General features: G+C 37.5%; 1 protein-coding gene across 5 annotated transcripts in view; it reads right to left on the reverse strand.

Moving 5' to 3' along the window:
- Positions 1-20,623, reverse strand: part of LOC131064993 (uncharacterized) — a 174,023-nt gene that overhangs the window by 51,043 nt on the left and 102,357 nt on the right. For all 5 annotated transcript variants that reach the window (XR_009111360.2, XM_057999350.2, XM_057999353.2 and 2 more), the window contains one exon: positions 8,704-8,787. Coding sequence is in view for 4 of the 5 variants with exons in the window: in XM_057999350.2 (XP_057855333.2) it covers positions 8,704-8,787 (84 nt within the window). In the remaining variant the exon portion in view is untranslated. The remainder of the gene's footprint in view (positions 1-8,703; positions 8,788-20,623) is intronic.

Consider the following 20,623-nt stretch of genomic DNA (forward strand, 5'->3'; position numbering starts at 1 on the left):
TGCATACATGGTCAAGCTATCCACCACAACATAAATGCAAACTCACATTCTTGGAATAAACTTGGTAGAAAAGTATGCTTAGACTTATTTTGTTGATAAACTTCACATTCTTGGATACGTCTAAGCACATCATCCTTCAATCCCTTTCAAGAAAATCTCTCTCACCTGTCAATATGTTATGAAGTACCCCTGATGGCATGCTAGTGGTGTATCATGTACAACCTTGAGAATCTTCTTCATTTTCGATTCAAACACCAAATATATTTTGCCCTTATAGTAGATAATATCATCATTTACCTTATACTGATCACTTGAATCTTCCCATCCACGATTTCACATGCAAAAATGTTCTTGGAGCACTCAACTAGAAGGTGGGACTTCTAATCCATGGAAACCTCCGACATAGCACAAAAAGTGGGCTTCCTAGACAAAGCATCCGGTACCACATTCTTTTTTCCTTTGACATGCTCAATATCAAAATCATAAGCTTCTAGTTTGCTTACCCACTTTTCTTGTTTCTCATTCAAGTCCTATTCAACAAAGTATTTCAAGATATTGTGATCAATCCTTACCACAAACTTTCCTCCAACTAGATACTGTCTAACATACATACATTAGTGCGAGCATCTCCTTATCATACGTAGAGTAGTGTCTCTCAACATCCTTGAGTTTCTTGCTTTCATAAGCTCTGGGGTGCTTATTTTGCACAAGCACAACTCCAATCCCCCCTCTTGAAGTATCACACTCAAGCACAAAAGGTTGAGAGAAATCAAGAAATACCAAAACAGGAGAAGTGCTCATTACCTCCTCAAGATGATTAAACACCTATTGTGTTGAATCTGACCAAGAATGGTCCTTTCTTTGTCAAATCAGTGAGGGATGCAGTGAGTTGAAAAATCCCCTACATGAACCTCCAGTAATAATTGCACAATCCAAGAAACCCTCTCAAATGTGACATGGTCTTTGGTAGGAGCCAATCAAGGATAGGCTCAATCTTCTCTTAATCCACCTTAATTCCATTTGCACCAATTACATGACCAAGATAGAGCACCTCTATCACCCTGAACTCACACTTAGGTCCTGTTGTGACGTTTTCACACATCGCCCCATTGCAAATGGGGACCCCTGCTTTTTTTTGCTTTTTAGGGTTTGTCTTTTTAGGTTTTTTAGGGTTTTGTCAGTTAGCCTTTGCATTTTGAGTGTCGCCTAGGGGATCACATGGATAAGCAAGTCCGGCTTGAGTGAGGTCCTGATCCTGAAATTTGGCTAAGTCTGGAATGTCCTGATCCTGAAATTTGACTAAGTCTGGAAACTGAAAAACCTCAAAAAACTAGATTTTGCAATATAACTCCTGGAGGTCTGAAACCACTCTCAAACATCCTGACTTATACTTAAATGTTATATTCCATAAAAATTATCTTGATAGAGAGTTCAAAAAGTCAAATTTCGCTTCTGTCCTTCACTGAGGATCCAAAGCGAATTTCGCTCCTGTCCTTCTCCAAGGGACCAAGGCAAAGCGCTCCTGTCCCTCACCAAGGGACCAGGGCGAAAATACTTATTTGAGCCATTCCTGGCCTTGTTTGGTTAAATTGAGACATCAAAAGCATGGTGAAGGACGAAATGAGCATGATAGAGCATCCAGACTTGATCAAAAACAATGAAATGATGAAGTTTTTGCCTAGAAGGTCAAATTCGCTCCTGTCCCTCACTGAAGGACCAGAGCGCTTTTCTTTATATGCACAATTTTAGACCTTTTTTGGACATTAACTTTTATTCATAGCATGAAGTAAGATGATATCTTCCTTAGCCAAGACATTTTTTGATGAAAATTGTAACGATTTGGCCTAGAGAGCGAAATTCGCTCCTGTCCCTCACTGAAGGACCGGAGCTTGAATCCCAAATTTGCATTATCCTCGCAAGACTTAAATAATTTTGCGATTGGAAGAGGCCAAGGGGAGTGTGCTCTGTCCGTTGAATATAATTTAAGTGGGCCACAATGAAGAAAATCGGCCTAAGTAACAAGTTCGCTCCTGTCCCTCTCCAAGGGACCAAGGTGATTGACTAGGGCGCTCCTGTCCCTCTCCAAGGGACCAGAGCGATTTTCCCTCGAGACAAGTTTTGGGCGAGAGAAAAACAAGTTTTACGTTTGAGGTGGGTGGAGGAAGACACAATCGATCCGTTGAAGATAATTTTCGAAGCTAGCAAAGGACGAATTGGCTTGTAATTGCAAAAGTGCTCCCGTCCCTCACTGAAGGACCGGAGCTTGAATTTCAAATTTGCACTGTTCTTGCAGGATCAAGACAATTTTATGATTTGAAGAGACCAAGGAAAACATGATTTATCCATTGAATATAATTTGGAAGGCTAACAAAGGACGGATAAGCTTGGATTTGCAAAATAGCTCTTGTCCCTCTCCAAGGGACCAAGGCGAAAAACCTAATATCCAGTCCTTCTCGCCAAGTTTGGACAAATCTAAGCCAAGGCGCGGATTTGAAATGATGTTTAAGATGCTTCGAGGTGGAATTGAGATGTAAGAGTTGCAAATTTTGATGACAAATCCAAAAAGCGCTCCTGTCCCTCATTGAAGGATCGGAGCTTGAAATCCAAATTTGCATTATCATTGCAAGATTTAAGTAATTTTGCGGTTTGAGGAGGCCAAGGGAAGTGAGTTCTGTCCGTTGAATATAACTTGAGTGGGCCACAAAGGAGAGAATCAACCCAAAAGACAAAAATCACTCCTGTCCCTCACCAAGGGACCAGGGCGAAAATGTCCTAAGGTACGCTCCTCCTAAAGATCAAATAAAATTAAACTCGAAGCTCCAGTTAAAAGTACCATTTAAATGCCTAGATAAAGTTTTGGACAAAAAAAAGGAGATATGCAAGGTCTAGATTGAAAAATCGCTCCTGGCATTCACCAAGGGTCTAGGGCGAAATTGATGATATCCTTCATTTTTGCATTAATTGAACGTTGACATTCCTTGAAATTCAACAAAATTTGCTAACTTTGGAATATTTGAAAAAATTAATTAAATTGGCATTTAATAAATTAATTTTGGGCCTCAAAAAATCGAATTTCTATTATAAAGGCATTTAAAATTAATTTTTTTTGTGAAATTAAAATTATAATGTGGAGCGCACAAGGCATTATTTTGCCTTTATTTGCTAGGTAGGCCTACTCCTTTTGAGGTTTTATTTATTATTTTACCTTTTATTTGCCAAGTCGGCCTCATGGGTAAGTGGAAGGTGAGCGCTCTATATATTGGAGGTGTTTTTTTTCACAATTCAAATCATTCTTCCATTATCTCTCATGCGAACTTGAAGAGCAATTTGAGGAAGGCGAAATTCATCTTGAAGGCTATTGGAGAGGCGTATTTCTTGCTAGATTGGAGGATAAATTCCAGATGTTTTGAAGATATTTGAAGGCGAATTTCCAGATTTTTGAAGAGGAAGGTGGAGTTCTTTTCCAAGCTAAAGGAGGTGCATTTTATCCAAGGGAGAACTTTGATTTACACTTTGCCTAGCCAAAATTCATCTATTTTTTAGAGTTAATTCTCAAGAGGAGGTATGGCGTAATCACCTTGGCACCATTTTTAAAGATTTAAATTTTGCTTTGAAAATCCTAAATTAGGAAATGATTACTCAAGATTTATCATGAAGTTTCCTAATTAAAATCTTGAATCTTCCTTTTAAGTTTAAATTTTAGATTTCAAGATATATTACTAATTTTGAAATGTTGTGTAGGTATCAAGATGGCGACTCCCAAGCTCGAAAGATCTACAAGTCAGAAGACTCTCCTCAAGGAAAATCAAGCCAGATCAAGGACGATCAAGCAAGGACAAGGACGACCTTTTTCGCTCCAGCCTAGCATCGACAAGGATGGCCTTCTTTGGACTAACGTCATCAAGGGCGACTTCTCCAATCCAGTATTCCAAGGCGAGGTACATCAATCATCCTGCACATCAAGGACACAAGAAGTCAGAGCAAGGGTTCGTTGAAGAAGCAGATAGTTCCAGAAGAATTAATTAAAGCTAGCTTCTCAACAACATCAAGTTGAATATTTACCAAGTTACAAGTGTCAGACGAGGTGGCATCCTAGTCATCACTTCTCCAGTCAGTGTGGTCCACCTCAGCATGTCCAGATTCAATGTACCTAACTCATGGAAGGTGGCACAAACTCCGATGTACCTACTCCAGCTATCCATTGGTCGATTTTTCTAGAGAGGACATGTGTCCAAGCAATACAATTTTATCATTGGTCAAGCATTAAATGTTATGTAATGGTTGTAACAAACCCTAATTAGGGTTTTCATTGTTGAATCTTGGCCATTGATCTCGAATTGATCTAAGCCATCGAATTGTATTGAGGGCACTATATAAGCCCTGGCATTTCATTTTGTAAAGGCAGTTAGAGATTTGAGAATAGTTAGGAAGGAGTTGGAAAGCGGTTAGAAGACAAATAGAGAGTAGTTAGCTAGTTGATAGAATAGTAATTAGAGTAGAGTAGAGAGAGAAGGCAAAGATTGTTGCCAAGATGTTGTTGTAAAAGACTTGTAACTTCATTGAAGAAATGGTGAAATTTATGGGTCGATTCGACAATTTGCATGGTCTTTATACTTCTCATATTTGATTTCATGTTATTAGATGAGTGGAAGAAATATGCTTGATTGATGGTGAAATTTGCATATCCATACTACTAGCAGTTTGTTGATTGCAGACTTGCCTTGTGTACTCAACTGGAATCGTTCAGCTTAAGCTTAACTTCAATTGTCGCTTCTTCATTGATATGCATCAACCTGATGGTGTCTATGCCTGCAGTGATGATTTGAACATCATAAAGCTTCCCTTAGAAGATCGCACTAGCCTTGTGGAGATGGTCCTGCGATGTCAAAACAAGACCTAGTTAGAGTTTCATCAAAGATCAATCATTGCTACTACATTCTTAGTATTAGGATTAGATCCTCTCTTCGCCCTCATCTTTTTTCCATTTTTCAAATCTAAGGCAGTAAGATCCTGTGTTCCAGCAATATTCAAAGGCAAATCAGAAGTTCAATCATCAAATGTAAGTCCCCTTGTGATTCCAGCAAATCACATCATACCACAGAGAGCTTATCCACACGTAGAGATCCTACATACAAGAACCTTGAAGTTTCTCTGATTGATCCTTTTCGCGATATCTTCAGCATTCAGAAACTTTATTCAAGAGAGGATAAGGTACCCTTGGGTATTTTATTCTGTGTTAGGCTCTGTACAAAATACACGTCAACAGGTCCCTTCGCAAACAAAGATTGAAGCTCCATAATAACTAGAACCTCATCAATATGTCTAAGGTGGCCCTTCCAAGCTTTGTTGTAGATCGATATATCATCAAAGAACACAAGCACAAACTTATGCAACTATTTGTTGAACACATGGTTCATGCAAGACTAGAAAGTAGCAGGAGCATTAGTTAAACCTATGGGCATAACCAAGAACTCATAGTGCCCATAGTGGCACTTGAAAGTTGTCTTATGTATATCCTCCTCACATACTCTAATTTGATGATACTCAGACAAAAGATCAATCTTAGAGAAGTATACCGCACCATGACGTTTATCAATGAGTTTGTCGAACTTAAGAATTGAATATTAGTTCTTAATTTTATTCTTATTGTGTGCTCGATAATCAATACACATCCTCATTGTCCCATCCTTCTTCTTGACTAGCACTACAAAAGAAACAAAGGGACTCAAATCTGGGCCTAATGTGCCCCATATCAAGTAGAGTGCCTACATGCACACCATATAGCTTTTTTGTACCCAAAATCATACCTAGAGCACAATCATCATTGAAAGGTACATGGTGGAACATGGAGGTGCATCGAGAAGAAAATAAGGCATGTGCCATTTTTTGGTACTTCAAACACCTTCCCTTCAGTGTGACAAGCAGTCCTTATTGTGAGAGTTTGGTAATTGCATTGACAGAAGCAGGAAAAGGCTACAAGGCACCTTCTAGAAAAGACTTAAGTGGAAGATTTCTCACAGATGCAACTAAAGAGGCAAAGTTAGTAGTGGAACAACAAAACAAGTAGTGGTGAAAGTATGGTCACACTAGGCTTTCAAATGAGTGGACGAATGGTAAGAACTAAGAACCACACCATTATCAACTTTTTGGTAGCTTCAAATGGTGAGGTAATTTTTTTGAAATCAGTTGATCCATCTGACAAAGTAAAAAATGAAAAAACATTGAGTCTAATGTTGGAGGAAGTCATCTTGGAGGTGGGCATAGAGAATGTAGTTCAAATAATAACTGACAATCCAACAACATATATGGTGGCTTGTTGGAGATTGCTTGAAGAGAGGCATCAATCACTCTTTTGGACCCCTTGCATAAAACATTTCCTTGACCTTCTTTTGGAGGACATGTGAAAACTTAATTGGGTGAAACTAGTTGTAGATGATGCAAGAAGCATAACAAAATTTATTCACAATCACCATTGGGTTCTTAGTTTGATGAGAGATCACACCAAAGGGAAAGAGTTCTTGCGATCAAGTGTCAAAAGGTGTGCAACAATTTTACTAACGTTGCAAAGCATTATTAGTTTGTTGACTTCCTTGAAATAGATGTTTGTGAGTAAAGCGTGGCTAGACTCATCATATTCAAAAAAGCTTGAAGGAGAGAGGGTTGCAAGGATAGTCTTTGATAATATTTTTGCACAAATAGCTATAGAGATCATGAAGATGACACCAAAACTTCAATTTTAAATTCAATTGAATATTTCATTTATTAATTTTAATCTTTCATTATACATTTGTAGCTTTAATCTTTTTGTATTTGAAAATTGTAGTTGTTGGAGCCCTTGGTTAGAGTTCTCCATTTGGTAGATGGTGATCAAAACCTAATGGGGTACACACTTATGAGGGCATGGATAGGGCCAAAAAGTCCATTCAAAACTATTACAAGGGGGGCCACCTTAAATTTTACCCCATTTGGGAGATTATTGATCGGAGGTGAAACAATCAACTCCAACAACCCATACATTCAGTAGGGTACTTCCTCAACCCAAGATTTGTTCATTTGATTAACTTCTTAGATCTTAATGGAGAGGTTATAGAGGGCCTCACAATATGCATTAAGAAGATAACACCCCAGGTTGAGGTGAGAGACCTCGGGGTAAGCTCTTTCCTTTGGAACTAGCTATCCAAGGAAGAACCACTCAATCACCGAGTGACAAAAATTGGAGTCTTTACATCACATGCATCTTACAAGTTACAAATTTCAAATTTACAACCATTGGTAATTTGATAAAATATGGTTTTCTTACCAACTCTTTAATCTTTTATTTTGTAGATTCTTGGTAGATAGATCGGGGTGCAAATACCCCGAATCTTCAAAGAATAGCGCTCTATATTTTGTGCCAACCTTATAGTGCATCCAGTTGAGAACGCAATTGGAGTTTGTTTGAGGCCATCCAAAATAAGATGAGAAACAAATTAGCTCAAAAATGCCTCAGTGACCTTGCCTTGGTGCAATACAACCTTCAGCTTCACACAAGAAGGATAAGGGACGAATTAGAGGAGGTCATTGATTTGGATGTCATTGATCCTTATAGTGATTGGACAAGGTGAGATGAGTAGCTCTCATTGTATATTGAAGATGAGATTCTTGATTTTGAGAGGTAGGCAATGGAGAATGTGGATGTAACGGGAGCTATAGGATTGGATGACATGATGAGGAAGAGGAGTCATTGCCATCTACTAGCAAGATGGACGTTATTTTCAAATCACATATTTTGACACCATGCTAAATTTTCAGACCATGGGAAATAGATTGTGCACATATAAATTTAAACCCTAAAAGGTATCTTAAAACAGGACAAACTAAAATCAAAATAATAATCTCTAAATATGCTAATCTACAAACACAATGCTGAAAATAGATCTACAAACACACTGTTAACAATAATCTCTGAATATTGAATCTGGAAAGAAATATGTTACTAGCTCAAAATTGGAATGAATGTATCACTCACAACCTTTCCTTTATTTTATAGATGAAGGCTAGAAAATGAAGATAGAAAATAGCCCAAGTTAGTAATAGCAAAATCCTAATCTACTTCTGTATAGGGAAGTATGCCCTTCCTTGCACATGTCAAACTGTCTAGAAATCTAAAAGTTCCCTAAATTACATGACCACATTTTAAACAATATAAAGAAACTTTAAATTTACAAGCTACAATCTTCTTATGTATTCTTCTATAAAACTAAACAAACAATAAAACTCGGAAAGAAAGACAGCTATATATGCACCATAGGAGGATTGGGTATGGCAAAAAAAATATTTTATTTTATTTCAAATCACTATTTGTTTTACGGAAAAGTTCTAAAAGGTTTTTTTTTCGTCTATGGATCTTAACACAATTTCTTTCTGACTTTTTGTCTTTTTAACATGGATGACATTCACCAAAGATCTTCTGGATAATTACTGTTGAATTTTTTACCAACATTTTGACTGAGCTACTTCACTCGTAATCAAGGAGACAACTATTGGTAAGGAATCATAGACTATTTTTACATAATATTATGTTGGTTCATATTTCCTCTGTATTAAGTTTCTTCAGAGACACATCTGCTGAATATACCATACCCCTTAATAGACATGCATTGGGTGTAAGTATTTAACTGTTCACATGCTTTAAAGAATTTGGAAAAGGCAAAGAGCACTAACCTGTTTGGAAATCCAAACCTCCTTCAGTCCATGGGTTGTTGCAATAACTGTAAGCTCAACACACCTTGTTACTGATACCCGTTTCTGTGCCACAACAAAACTAAAATAAACTAAATCATCTGATAAAATCTATATGTTAATTCCTATATTGATTGACCTCAGCAAAAATTGATATATTACAATTAACCTATAAATTTAGAAGAAATTTCTATGGATACACCCCACAACCATCACATCACTTTATGTATCTCAAGAATAAGGAAACTAATCTAGCATTACATACTACATAAGTACATAATATATAATGAAATGTTAGCATCTAAACAATAATACCATATTGGCTTATGTCCAGGCTTGAATTAATAGATTATATTGAAAACAAATAACTGAGATGATTGATTTGCATAGCCCACTCCAAAGTTTCTTTACAAACTCCTTATAGAAAATATCTAAGTTACCAAATTAGAATCAGGTATGTGGGAACAATACATTGGTACGACAAAATTTTACTTTAGAGATTGAGTACATTCTAGGTACGTCTGTACAAAAAAAATATTAAAATCATAAATATATACATGTTTGTAGCTTTAAAAAAGGGATTAAGTTCAGAATACCACATATCAAGCATATGTTAAACAAAACTACCATGCATTGTACAAATTTAAAATACAATATACTAATTCAATATCAAGTTGTCAAACCTAAATGTCATGTTAGATATTTGGAAATTGAAACAACTTATAATTTACATTGTTCCCAAAGTGTAACAATATTTGGAAAGTGAAACAATTTAAAATATCCAATTTTAAAATTGCAGATTCATACAGGAACCTAAACGATGTAAAGTCCATCATTGGTAACATGGTGCATGCTTTCAACGATCTGTGGTCAATGGATACTCGTCCAGTCTTGGGCCTTAAGGAGGAAAGGGTGAGTGTGTATATGTATGGCAATAATGAGAATGAATTTTCATTATGATATAACTTTAAAAATTACATAAGTCATAGATTTGTAAGTAAATAAATATATAAATTTATATTAGACTTTCATTTTTATATCAATATTAGAAAAATATATATAGATAAAAACTATATAAATATTAAGAATGGTATGTAAATAGTAGCATCTTAAATTAAAATGCCTTTTCATTTAGACAGGAATGGACACCTAGGAACTTCAATATCCTCTTTCTCCCACTTTCTTCAAAAAGACTTAAATAACAACGACCCTAGCAAATTTGATGGTTGTAATCCAAGATCGATTTTTTTTTCTTAAATAATAACAAATTGGTTTCAATCCCTTACTCTCAAATTTACAACCTTTCTAGAAAACTATATATATGCACAACTAAAATATATGATACATAAACTAAAGCACTTTAATCTTTCTTTCATCCTTCCTTTCCACTTCTTAACTAAATAAAATCACAAGCATACTTAAACGTGTTTTCCCTAAGTTCAATCCCAAGCATATCGCCAACATTTTTCTTACAATTTTTTTCCTAACACAAAATGTAAATTAATGTGGTCATTTATGGGCATTTAGGGTTTTGTATATCACAAAATTAAAGTATTGTCAAAAATCCGTCAATGCTAACACTGACCTAGATCCAAGTTAAAATTGCTACCTGTTGACGTGTATTTTGTACACAATCATACACAGAATAAAATACCCAAAGGCATCTTATCCTCTCTTGAATAAAGTCTCTAACTGCTGAAGATATCGCAAGAAGGATCAGTTAGGGTGACTCCAATGTTCTTTTAAGTAGGGTCTCTACGTGTGGATAAGCACCAGTGGTCGTTGTGATTGTTGTGTCATCAAGGGGCCTTACGTTTCCGAAGTAGAATTTCCTAAACTAAACAAGTTCTTAAAAAAGATCAAAAGAGTAGGGCTTACAAGAGATCTAGTCTAATCTAACCCTAAGAATGACTCAATGTGGACGAGACTTGGCAAGATTCTACCAACTTCAATATTGCCATAAAATAACAACTCAATTGAAATTGATGCGATCTTCTAAGGTAACAAATGATTTTTCAATTCATCAAGGATCATGAACACTACCACAAAGGCACATATCCAAGATACAATAACGATTGAAGGTTTAAATGATTCAAGTTTCTCCAGTTGACCACGCAAGGCGTTCCTACAATCAGCAAGAAGCTAGTGGTTTGGAAATTGAATCTCACCGGCAATCAAGTCCAACACTTCGTCCTTCAAACTAAAATACTACCTTGATTCAGAATGATTCAAGAAAATGAACAACCATGAAGATAACCACAAGAATTGCAATAAAACACCATAACTTCAATATTTTATTGATCTCAAAGCCATCATGAACAACAATTGTTTGAAATTCCTTCCTCAAAGCTCAATCTTGCTACAAAGTAACTTGCTTCTATCAAATTGCTAATCTCTAATCTCTCTCTAATTCTCTAATACATAATTATTACAAAATGAAAAGGAGTGAGGGTATAAATAGCATCCTCAATTACAATGAACGGTCCAGATCAAAAAGAAAATCAATGGCCAAGATTATGACACCTAAACCCTAATTAGGGTTTATTACAAATAGCCCCCTTTTTACTGAACAATATTAAATGCATAGCCAAATATTAAATTTGGCACAAAAATCTAGGAGACATAGACCAATGACAATTAAGGTGCCATGTCATCTATAACAACCTCTCATCTAGAATCTTATTCCCTTTCCAATGCTCCTTTTTAGCATATGCAATGAATCTGGATACGATTCCTTCGATCTCAGCAATTGGAATCTCAGGAAGATTCCTCATTCGTTCTTCCAAGTGGATGACCTGATCAAATGCCTTGAGAAGAGCAGCATCCCATTCAGGTTCAAGTTCTTTAGTCTTCTCAATCAGGAGCATGGTAGCAAACATCTGGTCCCGTTGCTCATCTGTGATAACATTCGCATCTTTGCAAAAGATGACCTTAACTCTTTCCTCCAATTCCTGCAAATCCACATCTGTCTCAACTTCGATCGTCCTGCCAAGAATGGTACGTAGTACCTCAAACACTCTGTCCTGGATCGGGTGGATGACCTCCTCAACATGACTGCATCTAGTACTGATGTCCTCGAAGAGAACTTGCTTCATCTGGAGTAAGGTTGACCACTGAAGTAAACTATGAGGTCCTCCATCCATTATCTTTTCCTGCACTAGGATCTTCCTTGATGTTTGTCTGATTAATTGCAAGACAGGAATGATAACATCTTTAGCATGAGCAAAGGCAGCTACCATTATCATCAAGTTGTGGATGATTTCAAGAACCTGGATAGCTCAGTGAATAGTCTGCATCATCCTTGTTGCAAATTCCATGGCAACTGTATGAGATTTGTCAATCCAAGAGCTCATAAGCTGGACCAAACTCCTGACTCTCTCTGCCTCACCAATTGATTGAAGGGGAAGTGCCTGCATAGGAGATACTGCTGGATCTTGACGTCCCAAAGGCTGATTGAGATGGCTGAAATATGTTCTCCATGCACCGACCTCTCTCTCAAGCTTCCTATTTTTCTCCCTTTCTTCCCTAAGCTTGTCTTTCAATGCTTCAAATGAGTCGGTGGCCTCATCTAGTGTCTGCTCGGCTGTGAGTGGACCGAGCTCAAATGTCTCTACATCATATTCTTCTGCAAGGATCTCACCTTCATACTTGTCCACGGCCGGTGTAGCTATCTGCAATTTTCTGGATCGGGTCTCATCTCTGATCATCTTGGACATCTTAGTAGCCTTCCTCTTCTCTGTCACTTCCTGAGAATTCCCAATAAGGCTCTCTAAATCAATCACATTGTCCTCGTCCTCGATCACAATCACCCTTGTTAGTCTTTCCTTTAACTAATCTGGGATGGCAGATCTTGTTTCTTTAACCTGTATCTCCTTAGGCAATGTTTCTTCTTCTCTGGGAGGAGATGTTACTTCGTTATCTTCCTTATCTTTATGTAACTCATTAGCTTGGAGAGATCCACTTGGTGACCTTCGAGGTGCCTGTCCTTCTTTATCGTTTTGTACCATTGATTCCATAGACTCCTCTATTTCAAATGTCCTCTTCTCTGGTCGAGAAGATGTGCCGGATGAACGATCTCGGTTGGCCTCTTGCTTCTTCTTGGAGGATTCTCTTTTCTCAGGTCTCTCTTTCCTCTTCGAGCCTCTTGGATGGAGATTGCCTTCACTTATGCTTCGAAGGTTGCCTTCGCTTGCATTTCTGGGATTAGGATTACCTTCACTTACACTTGCCCCACCTTCTATTGGTCTTTCCTCTAAGGTAAAAGTCATAGTTATGCCTTGCTCTCTCAACTTCTGATCCTGCACATCAACCCATCTGCGAGTACAAGACAAGACTGGAACCATCAAAGCATCTAGGTCCACAACCTCGGGTTCATTCCAATCTAGCCTCACTGATTTGCTTTCTCGATCATAAGATGATTGGAGATGTCTGCCACTGTCCTGGGCTTGGTCGGCCACTCTGTAAATCTTGCATTTCCTGATGAAGTCTAAAGGCAATCTAGAATGCATCTTTCTTTTCACTTCAAGATCATCTAAGAGATTCATCACAAAGTCTTCTATCTGAAACTCATGCCTGTATTTTCTACCGACTGTCTCCTCCATATACCCATATGGATCAAAGCTCTCTCTCAAGGCAAAGAATGAAAAAGAATACAAAGCTAACTCCTTCTCTGCATCATCCATTGCTAGAGCATTAGGACATACCGCAACTGAATTCCCTAATATGATAGGCACAGGAACTCCATTTCCATGTCTGTGTCTGAATGCCTTCGCATAAGCTGCCAACTGTCTAGTTACTTCAAGTAACACTATTCTGTCTGTCGGATATCTCAGCAACATGTATGGAGGTGAAGGACATCCATGAACTCTAATATATGTAAATTTCGGAAATTGGATAAACCAAGCACCGTACCTCTTTACTAGCTCTTGTGCATCCTGAGATAGCCTATTGTGAATTCCGCCTTGCAACGTCCTTGTGATGTTCATCGTGAAGGTATCATTGACTAACTTGTAGTTACTCCCTGGCAGATGATGCAAGTGAACATAGGAATCACAAACTCTGACCTCGCCGGGTCCTCTTCCAATCACTCCTCTATGAGGTAGTCCTGCATACTCAAAGCTCCTGATCAAGGCATATATGACGTATGAACTCATGTGGAAAGACTTGGTAGCCTTCAGTCTCCTTAACTGTATGTCCAAGCAATGGCTAATCATTCTAGCCCAATGAATTGTTCCTTTTCCCTGAACTATCACTTGGATGAAGTAGAACATCCACTTCTCGAAATAGAAGGCTTGAGGGGCTCCTGTGACTCGGTTGAGCAGTGTTATCAAATCTCTGTACTCCTCCTGGAAGTCAATCCTATGTGGTGTATTCGGAATCTTGCTTAGGCGAGGGCGACTCTTAAGTAACCAATTCTTGTTGATGATGCTTAGGCAAGCATCTGGATCATCTTCGTACATGGACCTGGCTCCTTCTATGCTTTTGTAGACCATATCTCTGTGCTCTGGAAGATGGAAAGCCTCACTTATAGCTTCCTCTGAAAGGTAAGCCAAAGTGTTTCCCTCCTTGGACACGATCGATCTGGACTGTGGATCATAATGGCGAGCACACTCGATCATCAACTCATGGCACTGGACTGCTGGAGGGAAGCTGGCTGCCTTGATGATGCCACTTTCAATTATCCTCCTGGCGACAGGTGATGGCTTGCCAATGTAAGGGACCTCTCAAAACTTCTTCGTACTGAAGTTCCCCAAGTTGGTATCTCCAATGTTGCTCCACTTCGACACGATCTTGGTCTCCAATTCTTCGTTCTTTTGATCTTCCTTCATAAGGGCTGGACGACTGGTGGATGCTCCCGCCTTCGGGGTCGCCATTGTAACACCTACACAACATTTCATAATAAGAAATAGATTTTGCAATATATAAACATAGATTAGATTAAAGATTAAATTTAGGAGACTTCATGATAAGTCTTTGAGTTATCATTTCCTAAATACGATTGAGCTACTGGAAATTAAAAATTTCAAAATTCAAAATTGAGACTGAGGCTATGACGATCAAAATTCAAAATTAAGACAAGAGAAGACTTCGCCATACCTCACTTGAGAGCTAACTCTAAAAAGATGCAAAATTAGGAAAATCGCCTAGGCAAAATCGAAGTTTGAAGTATCAACGTGATCCTCCTCTAGCGAAGGCTTTCCTTGTCAACTCCACCACCTTTGGAGGTCTTCAATGTGATGATAGAGTATTTGCTCCTCTTCAAACACAATTCGCACCCCTCTTGATGGAAATTTCGCACCCTCTCCTTGATGAAATTCGCACTTCTCCAAATCGCATGCAAATGAATGTTTAAATGATGATTTGAAATGCTTGAAAGTACCCTCCTTATATAAGCGCTCATCTCCTTGATCTCCCACAGGTCGACCTTTGAAATAAGGTAAATAATAACAAAATTTAAAATAAAAGGAGGCCGACTTTTTGCAAAATATTTAAAATAAAACCCGAGTGCTCTTTTATTTTTTAATTTTTTAATTAATTAATTAAAAATGCCTTTGTAATTAATTATTTCGATTTTTAAAAAGGCAAAATTAATTAATTAAATGCCTTGTGCGTTATTTTTTAAATGCTAATTTTAATTGAATATTTCAAATTTTATCGATTTTAGCATTTAATATATTTCAAAAATGATGTTGGCGCCAAATCATGGGAGAGATGTAAAGGATTCAAACCATATCGCTCTGGTCCCTGGGAGAGGGACAGGAGCGATTTAGCATTTTGCTCTTGAATTTCTCACCTTTTACGTTCAAAACCACTTCTTCTACGTTGAAACTGGCATCTTCATTGGGAATCTTGAGCTTGATCTATTCAATTTTGTAGATGAATGCCTCTTAAGATCATTATCGCCCTGGTCCTTGACTGAAGGACAGGAGCGAATTTTTGCTCATTGGGCTAATCCTTGCTCATATCAACTTGTAATTGCCTCCAAAGTATAAAATGGTGCTCCTTACTCCCTTTTGGACGTTTGAAATAGAAGTAACACCTCAAATTTAAGCATAGCTAGACATTTCGCTTTGGTCCCTGGGAGAGGGACAGGAGCGAACTTGGGTAATTTCATCACTTTTACGGTCTTTGACACGTTACTTTCTTCTTCGAAACATTTCCAATAGCATCGCTACCTTGTACCTTGGCTTGGAGTGGTTTAAACTTGGAGGGTAAAATTCGATAGCCTTGATTTCGCCCTGGTCCTTGACTGAAGGACAGGAGCGAACTTTCACTTAGAAGCTCATTCGTGCTTTGCCAACCTTCAAATTTGTCTTCAACGGACTCATTATGTTCCCCTTCACTCATCTTTGACATGGAATTTGCTTCAACTTGGCGAGAAATTTGTCTTAGAAGAAAATCGCTCTGGTCCCTAGGAGAGGGACAGGAGCGCCTAGGACAAAATAAGCTTCATTTGGTGTTCTTGCAATCTTCAAATTATCTTCAACAGATTTGTTACGTCTTCCTTTGCTTGCCTCAAACTTAAAACTTCTTTTCACTTCGCCAAAAACTTGTCTTTCAAGCAAATCGCTCTGGTCCCTGGGAGAGGGACGGGAGCTACCTTTAAAATTCGCCCTGGTCCCTGGCAGAGGGACAGGAGCGATTTTGCTTCTAAGGCCAATTTTCTCCTTCAAGATGCGATCAAATTATATTCAACGAGTAAAATGTACCTCCCTTGTTCTTCTCAAATCGCGAAATCGTTCAAATCTTTCAAGGACAAGGCAATTTTGGATTTCAAGCTCCGGTCCTTCAGTGAGGGACAGGAGCGATTTTTCAAATCTGGCACATTTCCTTGTTTGCAAATTTCTTCAAATTATATTCAATGGACAGAACATGCCCTCCTTTATATCTTTCAATCCAAAAATCGTCTTGGTCCTGCAAGGACAGTGAAATTTTAAGAAACAAGCTCCGGTCCTTCAGTGAGGGACAGGAGCGATTTTTGTCCTTGAGGGCAAATGTTCAACATTTCGTTCCAAACGACTAAGTCTGGACGCTCCATCATGTTGATTTCATCTTTCATTATGTCCTTAACACTTTAGTTCGATCAAAATGAGGTCAAAATGGTCTAAACAAGACATTTCGCCCTAGTCCCTAGCTGAGGGACAGGAGCGATTTGGCCTCAAACTTCAAAAATTTGCCATTTTTGAATCTCAAAATCTTCAAAACTTTCAATTCACGTTCAACCGCATCTCCTGGCAACCCTGCACAAGACAAATGAAACAAATTAACAACCAAGATGCATAAAATATCATTTTCACCCTGGTCCCTGGCTGAGGGACAGGAGCGAACTTGCTTCCATAGGGCAAAATATCAAGATTTTAGGCTCTCAGTCACTTCACAAGGCAAAATTAAGCTATTTCCAATGCCTAGGATCAATTATCAAAATTCTCAAAATTTGGTCAAAATTCAATCAAACAAAATTTCAACATTCCATCATCAACACTTAGGCAAAATTTGGACTTGCTTTTAAAGTTCCGACTGAACCTGGACAGACTTACTTGATCCCTGACAAATTCACCTTGTTTCAAAATTGCATCCTTCGGGAGGAAGCTCAATAGCTCTCAAAAATGGACTGGACACTGGCCTGAAAACATCAAAATGGAAACCCTAAAGTTTAACCCTAGTCCAGACGACTGACTTACTAACCCAAAACCCTAAAAAGCAGAGAGAAGAAAAGGCAAAACGAGCAAAAAAAGGGGGTCCCCATTTTAATGGGGCGATGTGTGAAATGGTCACAACACTACCTTAATGTTAAAATCATCCAAGTATGCTATGCACCATTTCCAAAAGTTTCCACCTCAAAAAGGCCAAACCTTGCCCACTTCCATAGGCGATTCAAATCAATACCCGATTTTGGTACAACTTGTGTGTAGAAACAAAGCTATATCTAGCCAATTTGATAACATAATGAAGACACCTAAAATTGTCCTGATATGATTAAATAAATATTCTATTTATTTAATAATTTTATCCTAAGCCTTCTGTTAATTAAATAGATTTTTATTTATTTAATTAATTCATTTATCTTCTTCTAGCCTTTCCCCGTTTAAATACATATTTTTATTTATTCAAATCATCATTTCCCCTAAATTAAATAAATATTTTATTCATTTAATTGGTCCACTTCCTCTATTAATTAAATAGATTTTTATTTATTTAATTAATTCATTAGCTTTTTCCCTCCATGACACTTGTCATTCATCTTTTAATTTGCCTTCAAACACCTCTCTAATATTTTATTATTTCCTATACCTACCCTTTAATCCTAGCTGACCATTTATCTCTCCACCTCTTAATCTTATCCCTCCATTTTCCAAGGTGTCTTCTATATAAGAGGATTCCTTCATCCTCTCACACCCCTAATTAACGAATGTGATCAATCAATCTTCATCCGATCAAGCAATCAAGCATCTACACAACCACAATTTGTTCTTTGTTGAGCTCTTGTGCACAATACAAAATCTGAGAGCAACCATACCAAACAATATCAATGGAGATGGGAAACAATGAAGATCAAAACCTACTAAGCATGTGAATGGTATAATCTTTCATGTTTTAGGTTCTTCATTGGTGTATGGTGGATTCTTAATTGTAGAACTAGGGTTTTATGTGGTTGGATCTTTTTTGGTTTTACAATAGTTTAACATTCCAAATTTCACCGCACACACATAGGATAAAATAAAAAACTAATGATAATATTATTGAGTGGATCTTAAAAATAAGAACTACATTTTGGCAAATTGTATAGAAAGGACCTGAGTGATTTGCATCATATTTTGTACTTAATAATTTGTAATAGCTAAATGATGTTAACGTCAAATAAGAATTAATTGTCTTTCTTTACATCAAAGTCTAGCCATAAAATTGATTTTGGCAAAAAAACAAATTATTTGGGAATGAAATCAAAGTAGACATTTTCTTAAGAACAATGGGCTTGATCTATAACCAACTCATTATAATTCTTTCAAGAATAAAGGAATGTTGAGTAGGAACAACACCCAATGATAACCAAACAAGCAACCTATTCTAAAGAACATTGGGCTAAGTATGGATAACTACTTAAACATCAAGCCAAATAATCCAAGGAGCTGAATATCTAAACATATAAAACGAATCAAAAGGCATTCTCAAGGTGATGAGTGTCAGCAGAAAATTCAATTATAAAAGTGTATGAATGAATCATTTGTTTTCAACAAATTATGCTCTACAACATAATAGTTTGTACTATTGTATTCCCTCAACATGTTCATTGCCAAAGGACCCTAGACTAAGACCACAAACCTCTAACCCATGCATCTAATAATGGTGTTGATGCATGCATCCTCAACGGGCTATCTTGAAAATGCATCTAATGTTAATGACATTCCATAAAGCTGTTATTGAGAAGTAGGCTCAGATTGAGAGTCAAACATATAACACCATGTCCCATTTTCCCATAAGATTCTAGGATGCTCCTTAGGCCTATTCTCCATTTCTCATGGGTTTGGGGAAATAAATTAGAGAAATGACTAATAATACATAGGTTGTCCTAATTTGTGAATGATCAGATTATGGAGCCTATTGTGTTATGTGATTGAGTTTTATTTCTTTAAATCGCCGGGCAAAGGTTTGTGAGCATGGTTCTTTGAAAGGAAAAGGAAGCGTCCAAAATTGTCTTTTCAAGGGAAAGTGAGCACTCAAGTGCCTACTTAAGCCTAATGTAATGTGAAATGTCCCACCCTAGTCTGGAACAATGGACAACTGTAGACCTGATAATAACCTGCTTGTTCCCTGTATTTGTTTGATTGATTTTATTTTTCAGAACTAGACAGAAGTTGCAGAAGGGTTTGGTGTTTTGTGTTGCAATGTTTTTTGGATTAACAATAATAAACAGCAATATTCTTGCAATAAATGAGAGTTTTGAAAAAAGCATAAAAAACTATGCAACCTAAGAATATATTTTTCAGATTTCATTATAGTTTCAAATTACAAAATTTGCTGCAAAAGAGAATGACCTAGTTTAGAAAACAAGTCTTACAAATCAGATTCAAGCATGTACAATAATAGCTTCTGAAACTTGATGAAAGAAGGCTCCAAACAGCTGTCTTGTAGGTCTGAATCGCCAAGCTAGCAGCCACATAGGATACTCAGAAACACCAAGTTGGCAGCCACATAGGGCACTCAAAAACTACTTGCAGCTTTTTCAAAACTGTCCTTTTCAACTCGAAAAACCTCTCAACAAGTAACTCTAATTTAGGCGCATAAGAAGTGCAAAAAGAGTTGTCAAAACCTAGGCGACTTAGCCTAGAATATCCACTTTTCTAAGGAGATGGTAAGACCTAGCTGAACCTGATTTTTTATTGTAATAACCCTTCAAACCTTTGACAGCAGTTGTAAACTTGCTCCAAACTGTTGTGGATGAAGTAACTAATGCAACCCAACATCAAACAGCAGTAGGGTAGCTGATTTCAACTCCAAAATGGCCAAGAAAGGGTGCGGCTAGACATGCAGGCTAGTCACTTCGAAAAAACAGCAATGAAGCTCCAAAAACTAATTTCTTTGTTGCCCAAATAAAACCCTTGTAATAGGATTTCCTTGTACACCCTTGGAAGATCTCTCATTTCTGCAGGTATGAATATTCATGAGGATTTCGTCTTGCCAAAGTGGTTCTAAACCCTCAGGTTCAGCTAGCTCCTTAAGAGGCAAGAGAGGAAAATAATCAGCATAACATAACCCTAGAAATGACTTCAAGTTGCCTTTACAGCCTCCTTCTATCCTTATGGCCTGATTAGGGTTCCCTTTTCAAGTGCTCACCACATGATATTAACTTGAGTTTATTTTACCTTTAATCTCTCACTAATACCCTCTCTTTCTCTATCCTAGA

The sequence above is a fragment of the Cryptomeria japonica genome, chromosome 6, assembly GCF_030272615.1.
Source record: "Cryptomeria japonica chromosome 6, Sugi_1.0, whole genome shotgun sequence".
NCBI lineage: Eukaryota > Viridiplantae > Streptophyta > Pinopsida > Cupressales > Cupressaceae > Cryptomeria > Cryptomeria japonica.